The sequence below is a fragment of the Athene cunicularia genome (assembly GCF_003259725.1).
Source record: "Athene cunicularia isolate RWA chromosome Z unlocalized genomic scaffold, athCun1 chrZ_part2, whole genome shotgun sequence".
Taxonomy (NCBI): domain Eukaryota; kingdom Metazoa; phylum Chordata; class Aves; order Strigiformes; family Strigidae; genus Athene; species Athene cunicularia.
The window spans coordinates 2,943,383-2,960,179 of NW_020799143.1; the positions used below are offsets into that span (position 1 = coordinate 2,943,383).

At 42.2% G+C, this 16,797-nt stretch overlaps 1 protein-coding gene and 1 long non-coding RNA gene across 2 annotated transcripts in view; one reads left to right on the plus strand and one right to left on the minus strand.

The window, feature by feature from the left end:
* PDE6B (phosphodiesterase 6B) overlaps positions 1-16,797 on the minus strand; it is a 23,309-nt gene continuing 6,512 nt past the window's right edge. The window contains exons 5-22 of the mRNA XM_026866178.1: positions 15,936-16,010; positions 15,781-15,845; positions 14,671-14,737; positions 14,483-14,530; positions 14,152-14,301; positions 13,007-13,150; positions 12,382-12,447; positions 11,646-11,792; positions 9,981-10,088; positions 8,905-9,014; positions 7,858-7,945; positions 7,178-7,278; positions 5,657-5,764; positions 4,869-4,932; positions 4,039-4,113; positions 3,006-3,089; positions 2,569-2,725; positions 1-1,405 (exon numbers count right to left, since the gene is read on the minus strand). Coding sequence (XP_026721979.1) covers positions 1,347-1,405; positions 2,569-2,725; positions 3,006-3,089; positions 4,039-4,113; positions 4,869-4,932; positions 5,657-5,764; positions 7,178-7,278; positions 7,858-7,945; positions 8,905-9,014; positions 9,981-10,088; positions 11,646-11,792; positions 12,382-12,447; positions 13,007-13,150; positions 14,152-14,301; positions 14,483-14,530; positions 14,671-14,737; positions 15,781-15,845; positions 15,936-16,010 — 1,716 coding nt within the window. The 3' untranslated portion in view covers positions 1-1,346. The remainder of the gene's footprint in view (positions 1,406-2,568; positions 2,726-3,005; positions 3,090-4,038; positions 4,114-4,868; positions 4,933-5,656; positions 5,765-7,177; positions 7,279-7,857; positions 7,946-8,904; positions 9,015-9,980; positions 10,089-11,645; positions 11,793-12,381; positions 12,448-13,006; positions 13,151-14,151; positions 14,302-14,482; positions 14,531-14,670; positions 14,738-15,780; positions 15,846-15,935; positions 16,011-16,797) is intronic.
* LOC113490050 overlaps positions 3,096-16,797 on the plus strand; it is a 27,594-nt gene continuing 13,892 nt past the window's right edge. The window contains exon 1 of the long non-coding RNA XR_003400139.1: positions 3,096-3,735. This is a non-coding gene — a long non-coding RNA (uncharacterized LOC113490050). The remainder of the gene's footprint in view (positions 3,736-16,797) is intronic.

Genomic DNA, 16,797 nt, shown 5'->3' on the forward strand with positions numbered 1-16,797 from the left:
TCTAGTTTTCCTTTTACTTGCAGTATTTTTGTAATGCAAAACAAGATACTGAAGGGTAAAAGCACTGAAGGTAGCAGGAATAATAGAATAAGAATAAGAATAAGAATAAGAATAAGAATAAGAATAAGAATAAGAATAAGAATAAGAATAAGAATAAGAATAAGAATAAGAGGAAGAAGAAGAAGAAGAAGAAGAAGAAGAAGAAGAAGAAAATCCCCAGCAAAACAGATCTCCAAACACTTAAAAAAAAAAAAAAAAAAAAAAGAAGAAGAGAAAGAGAGAGAGAGGAGCAGAGAATGGTGTCTCTACTGCTACAAGAATGTAATTGAATGTTCTAATATGGTTACATGAATAAACATGAAAACTAACTTTTATCTGAAGTAAAAGTGTACAAGTCATCAGTCTTTCAAAGTCTGAACAGGAATCTAAAAAACAGACATCTCAGAACAGGAGGAGGAAAGGAAGGAGCATTGGTACTGGTCGGAAGAGGACTGCATTAAATAACATTGGCATTACGAGGCAAAACAGAACAAATTTAGAAGATGCCATGATTCAGGTTGCCTGGGTAACCATAACTGGAACAGTAATAGGTAATGATAACACTGTCTTCTTACATACAAACACGTTTTACTGAAGACTCGGTTAGCACACAGTGTGGTCCTGCTCATGAAGATGGCAGCTACTGGGTCTTGCAGGAATGGCTCCATGCTTTAGAGTAGCAACTATCCAACTTCTTGAAGTGAGTGCAGAACTAGTATCTCTCTGAGAGTTTCTTGGATTTACATAGAATCGTAACATTTTAGAGCAGTTCAAAGGTTTGCTATGGTCAGTTTTCATGCTTTATGCCTACCCACAGATTTATTTCTGATATCCTAACAGTTACAGGCTTAGATATTATAAATTTGGCTCTTCTTCAGTTTTCCTACTCTGTGGGCTATGGTTGCATACAATGTCAATCACATGGGGTTATATGGAGCAGGATATGAATTCAACTGGCCCCATCAGCTTTGGGGTAAGAAGTGTTTCAGTGCAGGAGAAATGCTCTTCCATAGTCATGCAACCTGATTTATTGGGCCAAATGTTGTTCTGACTTGCCATATGCCATCTGACATCAGGTGCATTAAATGGAGCAAGAGACAGGACAGAACTGGCTCCTCACCATCAGGAAGAGATGCAATTAAGGCAAACGAGATCTAGCCCTTCCCTGGTTGGTCATAAGCCTAATTAAATTAGCAGAACAGTCCAATCAGGAATGTGTATATATGCCATTAATATTTTTTTTTTTTTTTTAAAAAAAAGCATGGGCATTCTCATTTTGGGTGGCATGTATTGCATTGATAATAGATCTAAAGTATGCTACAGGTTTTGGAAGCTGGAGCTGTTCCTCCATTACAGGTTATTCCATCTGCCATGTAAAAAGAAACACAGAATTAGAGGTACAGCCATAAATGTCCTTCTCAGTCATTACATGAGTTTTTTAGCACTTTAGGTTGTCTAGTGATCAATGTAGGCATACCTATGGTACCTATATCTAGGGCTGTCTGCTGTGCAAAGTAATCATACATGTAAGGCTGCTTGGAAAGAGTATTTTAGTTAGCAGAAACCTTCCTCACTTAAATACCAGTTATTTAGTCATGAAATAATTCTTCAGGAACTTTCCATATCATAGCTAAAGCACTTTTTGTTATTTTAAGTCAATTACTGTGAATGAAACTGAGATAAGGCATCTAGACAACTCTTAATAATTTCTAAACTGTGTCATTTGAGGAATGTCCACCCCGTGGGCTGTTGGGATTTTGATCCAGTTTGGAACAAAAGTGAACTTCAGATCAGTGGAGTCTCTGTGGAGTGGAGGCACCAAGTTCTGACAGATATTTGCTCAGACACTTGAGAGAGGCCAGGAGGGCCTTCTGCTTCCACCTTTCTAAGAGTCAAACGAATCCTCAGGCTATCAAACAAGCTTTCACCCAATGCTGACTGCAGCTAATGGATTTCAGTGCTGGGCCCACAGAAGAAGAAAAATTTATTCAGCCAAAATAAATTGCTACTGGGTACTACTACTGCTGCTTGCTTCTAGGTAATACTTAATCTGGGCTAGAAGTGAGATGAACTGTAATTCCTCAAGTGTTTTCCCTAGGAGCATGTTAGCTTTTAACTCCTTTTGCTTCATGACCTGCTGGTTAGCACATTGGCCACAGCCTCTGTGTACAAAGGGATGACTCCCTGCTCTTTTTCAGGGACTTACATACACTGCAGAGGACTTTCTGCTGTCCCCACTTGCATGGGTGCTCATGCTGAAAGTAGCCACACTAGTTTCTCAGCCACTAACTCCTGGGCATTTAAGCAGGTGGCCTTTTTGACAGCCTGTAATGGTGTCAGGTTTGAAAACAAGGTGTCTTGAACCTTGCCAGTGAAGCAAGACTGAGGAAACTTGTTCTGAGCATGTGACTCTGCCATGTCAGCAAAGCTTGCTGCAGATCTGGGACAGTATCACCTAAGTATGTTTTTGAGTTAAGAATGAAAAGCTAAGTATAGTTTGGGAATGAAACACTAAGTAATGTTTCTGACCTTTCTTTGCAGCCATCTTCTCCTCCTCTTTTTTCTTCTCTTCCTCCAGAGCTTTCATTTTTGCATCATACTCATCAGCACGGGTCTTCCACTCATTTCTGTTGTTCAGCAGCCCATCAAGCATAGGCTGAATTTCCTCATGGAAACGGGAAAATTCCTAACCAAAACACACCCATCAGTGCAACACAGTGCAAAGGTAGTGCTCGTCCATCATACCCCAGGATGGACCCTGACACCTCACCTCCCAGGGTGGCTCATGCAGGGGAAGCATTAACAGCACAAAGAGGAACCATGCTGCAATGCCCCAGAAGGGCCAGCTGTTGTGTCCTCTATCTGTCCCTTTCCCCATGAGTGGTATTGCTGCACCAGGACTCACTCACCTGGGATTTGAACCCGTGTTGAGAAGGATGGGGTGTGCAAGGCTTCACTTTGCTTACCTTATAGACAAACGTGCACACAAAGTCAATGAAACCCACTTGAAGCTTTGGAAGCTCAGCAGCTTTCCTCCGGTCCATCATGGGCTGTGGGAGGACACAGGTTCAATATGATTTATGAGAACACTTCAGTGAAATGCACACCTCTACTTTCTCCCCAAAACTGCCTTGTTGTAACAGCCTGGCAGTTCTGCCATGCTGTCCATAAATGCTGTCCATCACAGCCCTCTTCCTCTGCTGCAGAGGAGTGAAGTGAGCTCATTTCTTCTGCCATTTTAGCAGAAATTTTACACAGCTCTTTCAATGTCTATCTATGGACAGAGAGGAGGACAGAGTTTTCCCTTGTGCCTCTCAACTAGATACTTGAGAGAAGGTTCATCTTATAAAGTGCTGAAGAGGTTTTCAATTCTCTAAAACATAACTGAACGTGAAATTACATTTTTATAAGACCTTGTTTCTTATTGTATCATTTGTGATGCCTCTGTGGGTAGAGGGTGTATATGAAAGTCTACTTAAAGAAAATCCAAACCACACAGGTGGAGACCACATCAAGGAATGACTCTTGGCTCTTTCAATGCCAAATTTAAGCATGTTCTTACAGCAGAAAAAAATATGTTAAGAAACATTGCTTTCACACACTTCCATTTATTCCAGAAATAATTTCTGGACTCAATCAGGTTTGTTTCTATATTTTTTCTCTTTATCAGAAACTCTGCTTTCCTCTATGATGTATGTATTTAATTTTTTTTTTTTTTTTTTTTTTTTTTTTTTTTTTCCCTGCAAGAGACCAGCACAAAGCCTCCAGGGAAACAGTCACTCCTTGCTAATTCAGAGCCAGTGGTACCCATGAAACTACATGGAGAGCTGGACAAGAAGCTTTATCACAGAGGGTCTTCCCTAGCTGAGTACCCACTTTTCTGATGGATTTTGGTAGTCATGGTGATTTCAGGAAGACTCACAAAGCTCTGAAAGCAGCATTGCTTGTAGTAAGTCTCTGCTGAGACTCTGAACCGTCTGACTCTCGCATGGTACTTACAATAGGCTGTTGCTGAAGGACACTTATTTCTAAGTCTCCTTGCTCCCAGAACTCAGCTGCTACCAGGAGAGCTACCTACATTGCCAAGGAGGGAAAAAGAAAAGTTAGCACCGACTTCAGCATTATAACGTGATGCACTTTAGAAATCCAGCATGAAGCACATCTCACTTCTAGCCCCTCTGTTGCTTCATGTCCAAACCCAGCCCCAGCCTTTCTCCTGGGAAAGGGAGCAGTGGCAATGGGATTGCACCCGTGTACTGACAGCTCAATAACCCTATTGCACTGGAGCTCATTAGTGCATTGCTCATCTATTAAAAAGTATTTCCAGTGTGAGCCCCTCATGGATTTGTCTCTTGGTCACATTTGTGGCTGCCTATTATGATTTTCTCAGTTCTTTCTCCATGCTGAACAGTAAGGTAGGTTTTATTTCTTTTATCCTCTTTTAAATGTTAATGTTTCTCACTTAGCAAATGCCCAAGTACATTTTAGGAAGGAACTCCTAAAGGAAATCAAACAACAGAGCAAACAGCAGATATTGCTGTAGGAAAAAAAACCCGACTCATATGTTATATGCAAAAAACCCCACTGTAACCCAAGAAGCTAAATACCTGGGTTTTTTACTTTTATTTTCTTTTTCTGTAAACATGAGTTTTCTACAGAATTCACAACTACAATCTTAAAGATTGGTTTATCCGTCAGAACCATAGTTATTCTAAAGTTCTTTTGGTAGTTTTGGCAGGAGACTTTGATTCAGCTTCTAGGTAGCTTAGGAAACTGCATTACTTTGAAGTACAAGCTAGAGAAATCTAACAATTTATCAAGCGCCTGACCTTACTCTGGACTTCCCAAGGCTTTGTGATTGCTGACAAATCACAGGCGGTCATCATCATGGCCCTAAAAACAAGAAAGAAATTAGGTTCTTCTCTACAGACTCCACCCTACCTCTTGCAGGCTCAGGATGTTCATGCCCCAGTACTGTGCCAGTTAACCCCAGACCCTGCTGAAGTAATAGGTAAAGAAAGCAACAGCCTTGGCACTGACTGGGACACTCATCAAGGATTGCTCTCTTGATTAAAATGGGTTTATACTGGGGAACTGCTTGCTTCCAACACTAGGATGTTTGCTGCTTTAGTCATTGCTGGGATGAACTTCTTAAATTTGGAGTAATAGCTTTGGCTCACTCATGGAGGTGTAGCAGTGCAGGTTGTGGGTGCACTTCACTGTCATTGAAGAGTGTCCTATGAAGTGTCTGTCCAGTCAGAACAGCATTGTGGAACTCAGATTAGTGGCTACTGGGAAGAACAACTAATGAATTCCTGTAGGTCTGTAATTGCAGCCTGTCCCTGCTTGTGGCCTACAGGGTGGTCTGGTAGGAGTATATCACCAGAAGGGATCCTGCATCTCATTAGGAGTGTATGACCAGAAGGGCACCCCAAAACCAGTCACTTATCTGGACAAAAGAGCACTTTAAGCTTTTTTCCCTGCTTTTCCAGAAGATCAGATTTGAGTGGACAGTAATGTATCACGTGCTGGTTTTGCATTAAGTGCAGTGCAAGGCATGTTCTAGAGCTCTCAACAGGTGACCACAACCCTAACCTTTCCAGAACCAATTACTTACATGACAACCTCTTTCTTTGTTATCTCCAGAGACAGATATTCAGTCCAGGCAGTCACGCTATCGTATGTCTTGGACTCATCAACAATCTTTTGAAACATTGTTCTCTTTCTTTGAGGGGAAAAAAAAACAACAAAAACAACAAAAAACCACATTCAAAACAAGGAAATAAATGTGTTAAAGCAGGTGGCCAATTCTGGTATTGATAACCCTTTCAGAAGGGTTTCCAGTAGTTGCTGTCCTAGCATTTAGGTCCTCAGGGAAGCCCCCAACAAAATCAAGCACCATCACCCGCTTCTCTTAAGTAGGGGTAACTATTGTAAATGCCTTAAAAATAAGTATAGTGGTGAGACATGAGCAAGAACTTGAAAGTGTGAGCTACTGAAAGTTATGTTAGCTGAGAAATGCTTCCACCTTTGTTGGCAGCAAAAGAAGGCTTTTCCCTGAATGTTAAGCAAACTGCAGAAACTTTTTGCTGGCTGGAGTATTTGTAAAGCTACTTCACATTATATACTTAGTCTGACCCTGTTAAGCATATTTATATATCTAAATATATGTAGCAAATTCTGGGGAGGAGTTTATACACACCAAACCCATGTTTTGAGTGGCATGAAATCTGGAAAAATCAGATGTTTTGATGCTAGCAGAGAAGACATTTAGGTCAGATCCACAAAGAAACTTGTGCACGTGTTCTCTCTGTATCATTTTGCCTGGATCTGATCTCAACAAGCCGTTTTTTTGAAGACCATGGACCAAGGAGGGCAAAGACCATCTTGTTCTGACCTGGTAAGGAAGCTGTGATACCTGCTCCCATACAGGCACCCTACCTCCAGAGTAAGAGGACTGAGTATTTGCACCATCCCTCACATTCCTTTTTTATGGACTGTTAATATTTTGCATTATCATTCTTCAGTGCAAAAGACAGAAGCAGTCTCTGGTCTTGGCTTCATATTTTGAAAGAACATTTTGAAGATTCCTTGCTAATTAGGAAGTCATATGTTGTTGAATTCCAGCTTTATGTTCCAGAATGTCAGCACATGCTGCTTGAAGATGTTTGGCATTTTTGGCTTTGGGCTGTGAAATAGATTATGAACTGGATATTCACCTACAATGGACCACTTGCTATTTGGGTTGAACTGCTCTCCCAGAGAAGTTAATGTAGTCCTGTCCAGTCCATTCACCATTTCTGAGTATTTTTAGTGCTGAAGTTCTAGGTAAAACATTCCTTTCTGTTAGGGGATGATGCAGCACTGCCTTGTTAGAAATAGAGAGTTAAAAAGTCACGTATGTGATCTAATGAGTAAATGTTCAAAATTCTTTTGAATAGTTTGAGTTCTCCCCACCAGCTCTGATGTCAGTTTAAAAGGCAGCCTCCCAGAGCCAGTGTCTGTGAAAAGGATTGCTGCATGGGGGGGTGGGGGGGTGGGGGGGTGTTGGTTGTGTCTCAGAGCAAAACATCGTTTTGCCTTTGTAAAATACCAGCTTCATTCTGCCCTTCACACACAGCATAGGTGACCGACTTACTTGAAGTAGAGTGCCAGGTCTGTTGCTATAATAGCAATTTCCATCAGGTGAATCATATGTTCATGCTGTCTGCGGTTGAGGTTCTGACATATATTCAGCGACTGAAAAGCAAAGCAAAGGGAGCTACAGAATCCAAGCACTGTGTTGTTGACAGTTCCTGGCCATCTCCCTTTCTCAAATGTGCTCACTGTTTTGTTGGTTTTTTTTTTTTTTTTAATAGCTACAGCTTGCTCCCCTAAGGTGTAAGGACTGTGAGCCCCATTCACCATATGTTGATGCCTAGACTCCCCTTTTGTTCATTGAACAGGGTCAGTGTCCTGAAGCTTGTTACGTAGTATGTGCCCAAACCCTGTCTCTTGTCCCCAGTGAGAATTTACCCGAAAGGAAAAGTCAGCTGGGAGAGTGTGTCAGGCTTGGCCCTGCCAGAGGGGCTCCAGGAGGACAATCCTGTATTTAACATATTTCTGTGGGGATAATGATATGGCTTCTGAAGAAACCAAGTGACGCATTTAGGAAGCCTATGTGTATTGGTCCTAAATCAGCATAGAGTACTTGGGGAGTACAGCTGTAGTTCCTCAGACATCCAAACCAGAGAAAGGTCTTGTGGCATCTCTGTTGTTGCCAAAAACCTTCCCTGAAAGTAAATTATTCATGTCCTTACATGACAGTTCATTACCAACCTCTTCAGAGAGCAAGAATTTTCCAAATTCCAAGTGATGTCTCTCTAAAATTGAGGATCCATGAAGTTTAGCTAAAGGATTTTGAGATCTGGTTGCATAAAGAAAAAATTAAAGATGTTAGTGTAGCACTTAAAAATAAGTGTCCTGTATTATATTTAATTTTGTCACAAAGAGCAATACTTTTAATAGCTGATGATTTCAGTCTAGTAAAGACTTCTGTGACACTCCTTAAAACTATTTGGACACTGTATGAAACAGTCTGCTCATTACAAATTTCACCCAAAATATTGTTTATGACTGGACTGTTTTATTAAGCATAGTAAGCTTGTTTAATTTCTGAATAACTACATGCTGGTATCTAGTAATGGTAACAGAAAAAACAGAAGTTGTTGAACACTTTCTTAGCTGAAAAGCAAAACCCTCTTGTACCCAAAACACCAGGCAGCTTTACTTACATTTTTCCAGAGCTCCACAAAACAAGTATAGCCAGCAAGCATTACAGAAGAGCTGTGACCTAACACTATTTTAAGTGAAAAACTGAGGCTTGACTGGTCAATGAAATCATGCAACAGTTTTTCTATAGCTAGTAACTACCTACTGGGAGCGGCACCCTCACACCCTCACAGGTGTTTTGTTTCTGCAGGTGATGAGAGCAGTACCATGGAGCTTTCTCCATAGATACCTTCCAGCAAAAAGTAGGCTTCTTATGTCCAGGATGCTGCTGGTGGCACCCTATGTCTCCTATGATGCTCAGGCTACTAAATACCTGTGCTGCACTTGTTCCACCCTGTAATGGTAATGTAGAGTGTTGCTTTAACCAAAGGAGATAAAGAAAGCCCCAGAGAGCACTGCAAAATTCCAGTTTCCCCGGTGGCCAAAGCAGAACACAAGTGCTGTAGCAAGCTGCAAAGCAAGGTTATTTACAAAAGAAGGTTGTTACCCCTGTGTATAAAACAGAGCTGTACTGGAGTTTGGTGTTACCACAACCTGATCCCACTCCATGGGTGAGCAACAGGAAATAGTTTGAAATGGTAGGAAAGTGCTTACTTCATTTGATAAAGGTTGTTGGTTCCCCTGTGGTCAATATCGTGGCACAGAGCAGCAGTTACCATTGCAAGGGCTTCGAGGTCTGTGTAGTAACGCTTCAGTTTGCCAGTCTAGAGGGTGAGAATTTGCAGGTTATCTGTTAGTATCTCTTACAGGAAAAGGTACTGAGTTTTGGCTGCTCTGTGCTGGGAAACTCCTCATTGAAATACTTGGGAAGATAAATGCAACACACAATACAGTTGTGTTAAAATGGAGAAGCAGCTGGAAACAAAACGTTTCAGACTCAGGTAGGTATGTGTGTTGGGCATATGTGCTTGATGTCCACCTGTGATGCTGGCTACCTGCTCCTACAGCAGCCTTGTGCCCTGGGGGCACTCAGGTCTTCATTAAGCACCCCTTCAGTCACTGGACACAAAATACTTTGCAAAGGGGCTCTGCATCTTTCTAGGTAATGAGGTCTCTAAGCTGAATTGCCCAAAGGATTGTCCAGGGTAGTAGGTGTAATTCTGCTGCCAGCTGTGTGGGCCATACCTTCTGCCCTGGGTCCTGGTGCTGGTCTATCCCTGGTGTGGAGCAGCAGTCTGACACCTATTTTTGTTGCTGAGGCATCTGTTGCCCTGAAAGCCTGTGAGAAATTGTGCTTGCCTTATTCACACTAGGGATAGACTTACACCTGTGCCTGTCCTGCCTGGAAATGGAAAGCATGAGGTTGTCTTCATCCCAGTCAGCTAAATCCAGCCTGGCTCTTACTGTCAGAAACTATTGGAGAAAGGGAAATCCTGTAGTGTCTCTCCTCTCCCTGCAGAAGGGTTTAATCTAGAGGCTATTCAACACCAGACAAGTCTGCACCTGTGAGAATTAAAGCACTCCATTTACTGGACAGTGACTTTAAGTGTAATGCAAAGACTGTCATTTAAGGCAAATGGAGACCTCCTTTAGCAGGACCTGTGTTTGGAGTGACAAACTCTTATCTTACACCAAGATTCAAAAGGAGCCCTGCATAGAGATCCAGAGTGCAACAGATCTCCTGTAAATAAAACCTTGCCACAGCATTAACTGGGGTGGTGTTGCCTTACCATCAGGAGTGTGAACATGGTCTGCGCAACATTGAAGCCATGGCGCCAGTTGTGATAAGTTATCTTCCGGTAGCCTTTGCTGACGGAGTACACAAACCTTACCAGAACCTGAAAATTGGGAAAGAGGATATTAGTTTGTGTGATGAAGCTGCTGTGTGTTGCTCTTGCAATAAAGACCACCAAAAGAAATAATGGATGAGTTTCAGACCAGCTCTACAAAGGTGGCCCCAGAAAGGAATTAGAAGCTGTAATGTCATCAGGCTTCGCTGATGGTGTTGTTAGAGTAAAGCCTAGTGGAGAGCTAAAGGGGATACTAAAATACAGCTCTGTGCTTTCTTATATATATATATATATAATTTTTTTATAAAGAAAAATAAAATCACAGAAATGCATGTGGGGCAAACAAGAAACAGCAATGTGTATAGGAAAAGAGATTTCATCCTACTGTTTGTGAATTTATTGGATTTCTGTGTTTCTCTATGTTGCCACTTGTAAGATTTGTCCCTCACATGTCTTGTGATTTACCTATATCTCTCTTTGAGAGATATGGCTCCATAGATGTAGAGATGGGTGGTGTTTATATCACCCAAATAATTAGACAACATTAAACAACAAACTCTTTTTTCCTTCTGCATTCTACTTCTCCATGTATACTTCCTCTTGTAGCTATATAGGTTTTCTCATTAGAGAGCAAATAATTAATGGATGAGTATACATTTTAAAAAATCTCAACTGCCCAGGTAGCAACAAAGAATGACTGCTTTTCACAACAGGGCTTAGCTGATCCAGAGTAGGCATGTTGCGTATTTTTTGACACTGATGTACTATAAGTAAGAAGCACAGAAGTAATTCCCATTAAGAGCCCTCCACTTCTCTCCTACTTCCCAGGGACTGCCTTTCCGGGGTGGAAACCCTTCCTGCAGTTACCCCCAGATCCCACTAGATGGAAATAAACCTCACATGATGTGCTCAGAAATCCCTTGGGGAGTAGCAGAGCTGCTGAAATTCCAGTTTCACAAGTCCTACAGGGGCTTGAACTGTGGCAAAGGCCGTGAACTTGCGCATCACGGGCTATGGGGTCCTTGTTCCCATAGGGTCACACCAATCCTGTTGCAAACAATCAGGAAGTTGGTACCAGCTGCACCAAATGAAGGCACATCCGTGTTTGTACAGGAAAGGAAAGCAGAGGGACCTACCAGTGTGGGTTTCAGCCTACATTGGCTGAAACCTATAAGGAGCATACTGTAAGCAGCGAAACATGCACACAAGTATGCACTGCCCCGTGTTGTGCCTGGAAACTGTGCTTTTACACTGCGGCTGTGAGTGGCATTAGACACAGCAAGTACAAGCAATATTTTTGCATGGCTTAGCCCCCATTTAGATGGATCCAGTAGCAAACTCATAGCTGTAGCAGACAGTGCAGAGCAGTAGAGGCCAGCTTCATGCTCCAAACCCGCATGTAGCGACCAGGGTCTTTGAGAGGGGGTTCTCTGCCCTCAGTGGGGTGAGGGGGCTCAGGATGCATGCTTCTGTCTCCGCAAGCCCCCATGAACCCAGACCTCTGGCTGCTTCATGGGCAGTGCATGGCATACATGGAGACCTCAGCCGCTTGGTGAGTCTGCTGGCCGTCCAAGATGGGGGTCCCTGGATGTTACCAGCTCCTACCTCCTGTGGGATCTGGAACTTTTTCACCACGCCGAGCTCGTAGTACATTTGTATGCCACACTTCACAAGCTCTAGCTCGGTGCAGTCAAAATCAGAGAACCTGAACTCATAGATTTCAAATTTGGTGGGCCCCGGGAGTTGTTCTTTCTGTAAGAGAAGTGGAATGGTTTGTTACTGTGGGTTACTTATGCCATCCCTAGAAATACCTGGAATGTTTTTGCTTAATAAAAATTGAACCATCTAATACTGCTGGCAACTGTTCATTTTAGAATATAACATACAGATAGACTGAAATGCAGCTTTTCATGATAACCCCATTAGTGGGGGAACAGGGAGTGCATTTTTGGACAAGGGCAAGAAACATTTCTTGGTTTATGTTAAGCACTTTTCTTGTTGATTTGGCACAGTTGTCCAAACTTGACAGGTCTTAAAGGGGAAGACTTACAGACCTCCATATTTACTCTGGAGAAAAAAGTGCATGGTGAGTCAAGCTGGAGATAAAGTGGCAGGGAACAGGCAGTTGCTGGAAGCTGGGGAAGGTGTTTGCTGCCACCTGATAATAATAACCTCAAACTCACATGACAGAGGAGGGCAGGATATGCTTTGCCTTCACCCTTCACCAAGTGCCCAGTCAACGTGTACCACCAGTGTGTCAACACTGGAACCTCTTCCCTGCTTCCACCCAGGCAATATTTGTTTGCCCGGGCTGTCCATTCCAGTGGTACAATGCTCTTACCAGGATGCTTGCTAACTCCTCTTCCTCACATTCACTTGGCTCCTTTCCCAGCTTTTCTCGTGTTGGCTGCAAAGAACATGAATGTGTTAAACTGATGGCTGAACTGCACTGGACTTTGCACTGTGCAGCTTTAGGGCAACCTAGGGCAGCTGTCACATGCAAATTGTGTTTTCTTACTGGACCTTACTTCTATTTCTGGTCTTACAACACATTCTTCCTGGTAAAAATGTTCTCCCTCTCCTCAATTTTGGTATGTGTTTTCCTCACTTGCAAATGTTCCCCTAGAGCCAGTGATCCAACTAGGTCCTCTAAGTCCACATTCTCTGCACTAAGGAGGTTTTGGAGAATAAATCAGATCCTCTTCCACCCCTACAGCCATGCCTTGAGTAGCACCTCCATGAGCACACTTACTTTGGTGAGGAAATTAAAAAGGACACAGTATGATAGCATGCTGAGGTGGAGGGCAGACCACAGAGACAAAACAGAGACTTGCTCCACTGCTATGCAGTAATGGAGGCCCCAGGTGCTTGAAGCATTTCCATGGGATGAGAGACCTGTGTCTGTGCTGTAAGTCACAGGCCAGACCAGTACACTTGGCAGTGTGCTGCACATCGTGAGGCATTACCAGAATTTCCTGGATTTCGTCCTTGTCACATTTCACATGGTAGAGCACCATATCCTGAGCAATGTCCTTCCGGTTCTCCAGCTTGTTCATCTTATCATATGTGTCTGTGTTGAGTACAGACCAGCCTAGGAACTGTGTCAAGGACTTGGTGAGGGAAAAAGAAGGAAATGGTGAAATAACAAAAACATCTGTTCCTCAAAGACACAGAAATATAACACTTCATGATACATTTTTAGAGAAACACAAACTCCACTTTGGCCACAAGTCTAGCAATGAGCAACACTGTGTTTGCTCCCAACTGCTACTTGCTCCTTAGCAGAGCAGCTCTACAGCTGTTGAATCTGCTTAGATCTCCAGAGCATCCATGCTGTGAAGTTTTGAGGACCCTCTGTCCAGTTCAGCATATGGCAAGCTATTTCTGTGTTGTTGCAAGTGTCTCCATGCCTATGCAAAGGCTGGTGTCACAATGGTGACAGCATGTCAGGAACCCTTGTATCAAAGGGAGAGCAAGGAGGTCTCATCAACTTTCACATATATTTACTCACACCCTGTGTTTGCTTTCAACTTGTTTGCTGTCCAGTGGCCAATTCAAACTGATTTTTTTTTTCTCTCCACAGTCTTTTTATTTGCTAAGAAAAGTCTATTTCAGGCAACATTCTGATTGATAACAGATGCCAAGAGCTGAATGCCTATACTTGATTTAATCTAGTATAGGAGCATTTCTGAGCAGCAAGGTCTTTAATTACAGCTTCTCTTGGTAGATTCAATAGCTGGCCACCTTTTGTATCTTAGCCACACAATTTTTATGTAATTTCTCAAGGGAGTTGGCCAGCCAGTGTGAGCCAGTTGTCATGTGTATGAACACATGAATGGTCATGTTAGTACATAGTAGCTGTTCATGGCTAGGTGTCCAATCCAAGAATGCTGAAAGAAAATGATGAGAATGCCGCTGGGTTTCCAAGACTGAAAGAACCCAGTATTAAATATAGTTCCTTTCAAAACTTTGAAGCTGATGCATAACACCTCTATCTGCAACAAAGAAACTTAGCTGCAGAACACTGGGTGATGCTTTACAGGTGTACAATGAGCAATAATGACCTCTCTCAGCTGTATGAACTACTTTAAGCCGCAGCAAGGAACTATACCTCCATGAGGGTCTCGTCCTGTTCGTCAAATGGTTTCCCATCTTTTCTGTTATAAAATGTAACAACGCCAACAATTTCTTCCTTTTTGTTAACTATTGGCATGGAGAGAACATTTTTGATAGTCCATCCTGAGTCATCTAGAGGACCTTCCTTGAAGCAATAGCAAGCAGAAAGACACCATGTACTTAATGTGTTTTCTAAATACATCAGCACTCCCATTTTACATCAAAACTACAGGCTAAAGAAATATTTATATGCCTAATATTGACTCTAAATTACATGTCTGCAAACAAAGTAGAATCCTTGATGGGACTGGAATGTTTCACAGTACCTGAAACTTAAACATCTCATCTGCAGCAGCATTCATAATGTTGCAAATCTAGGGGATTACACAAAAGAAAAAGTTTTACAATACGGACAATGAGAAGTTTAAATACCAAAACAAAAAATTGAATTGATGAGAAAGCAGGGTTAGTATGACATCATCTCAGAAAGCCTTGATGAATCCTAAGGACTTACAAATCCACTTTCAGCCACGTAGGTTGGCAGTCCAGTAGCTAGTGCCCAGTGATCCGGGGTAGGATTTCTGAATGGAAGAAAAAGGCATAAGGGAAATTAAGGATATACTTTTATTGAAGAATGATCATGGAGCTGAAATGTATCCAACTGATTGCACAATCCAGGTTTACACATTTCACCCTCAGTTACTAAATAGTCCTGTTACATTTAAAGGACCCATGTGTGCAAGCAAAAATCTTTCACATAAGCAAACACTTTTCCTTCAAGGATTCAATACAGAATAACTCATAATATAGCATAGTGTGCAGAGACTTAAGAAAAAGGTGTTCCTAGGAGTGGGGGCCATGTTTCAGACCATCAGCACAGAGAAAGATAAAAGAAAGATCCTCACTAAGAGTGTCTGCCAGCCTGAAATTTTGAACACTGTTGTACCTAATCAACCGGGACCTTTCTTGCAGCACTTACACCAATGCAAAGTGGTGTGACAAGAAATGGGTGAAACTCCTGTTGTGACAGATTTGTCCAAGGTGCCCAAGGCTCCTCTGAAAAATTTAGTGTCAAGAAAAGAGTGTGGTTTTCAGAAAGAGGGAGTGTCAGTGTGGTGTCAAGAGAGGAAGAAAGGCCAGAGGTAACCTTGAGATGGGATCAATGACTGGAGGATAAGAGAGAAGCAAGGAAGCTGGAAGACAGGCAGGGAGCAGGAGTGACCATGGAAGGTATCATGAGAGGGTAGCAGACGGGTGAGGGGCAGGATTGGAACAGCAGGTGCCTCAACAGAAGAACAATCTGGATAAGCTCACCCCTGATACAGAGAAGGCACTGAGGAGGAGTCTTAACCTGGCAAGGAGAGTGGCAAAACTTCAGGCATCCTACTTTTGAAAAAAAATTATTGGTTGCAGTGGCTTTTGGAGCCTGACTTGCAAGCCAGAATCCCAGTGTCCTGGAGGAAATCTTTGTCCTACAGAAATGTGAGTTGAAGTACCAACTTACATTCTGGCTCTCTTACTCAGTCTTTTGCATATCTTCTCATGAATGTCTTTAAATCATGCAGAACCCTGGTTTTAGCTACACTCTGTGTCAGTACCTAGCATACAGAAACTGGGCACTTACGGGATGACTTTGATGTCTTCTTTTCCATGTAATATATAATCAATGACCTTGTAAAAGACGATTTCCTACAAGTAAAAAGAAGAGTGCTGTTAAAATTAGTGGTGAAGCAATCCAGCCAGACAAGAGAGAGTTTAAGAAATATGATTCTCACATACCCTGCCATCTGGGGTGCGAGGGCCTGAATAGGGGGCAACTTCTCCCAGCAGGACTGGCCAGAGGTCAAAAAATTCCTGGTTTTAAAATGAAAGAAGTATTTTTAGAGTAGAAAAGTGCTTTCTGCCTTGAACCTCAAAGTAATCACTGCTCTGTTACGTTGGTTTTGGTACTGTGTAAACAAGGCATGAAATAACAAGAATAGTTCAATACTAGGCAGCAGAATGGTATATCTAAATCAGAAAGTATAAGGTGCATTGTATGGCTGTATATAGTCATATACTGACTATGTACAGGATGTTGCGTCATTCAGTGAACAGCACAGGCTGTACTCACAGGACAAATGGCTATGTGAATATTTTATGTGTTCTTCATTTTCCAGAGTGTGACCATAGGGTCGATCTAGTACTAGTTAGCTTGCAAAAGTGAAAGAAAATTTTTTTAATTTTTTTCTTGGGCTATACTGTAATGCTGATCATAATACCTTTAGCACACTGATGGTCTTTTAAGATATGTCTCCACAAGACAGTGTGTTATAAAGGCTCTGGCAAAGTGGTAGAGATCAAAGTTCATAGTATCCTCAGTCAGCCTGACCATGGAATAAAGTAGGGCTCCTGTGACAAGACTGTTGTGTAACTCCCAAATAAAGCTTCCCAAAGGTGCAAACAATCAGACCAACTCAGAGCTGCAGAAGTAATTTAGCTTCTGTCAGCTTATTTTCATGAAGTCAAATTTCACCTAAAAGCCTGAATAATGAGCACATGGGTGAGTCTTTGAGGAAGGTTTGTTGCTGGGGGTTTCCACAGGTATCTCACTTACTTCTGACAGCCACAGACTTTGTGAGGCTGTACTTATGTTGCAGGC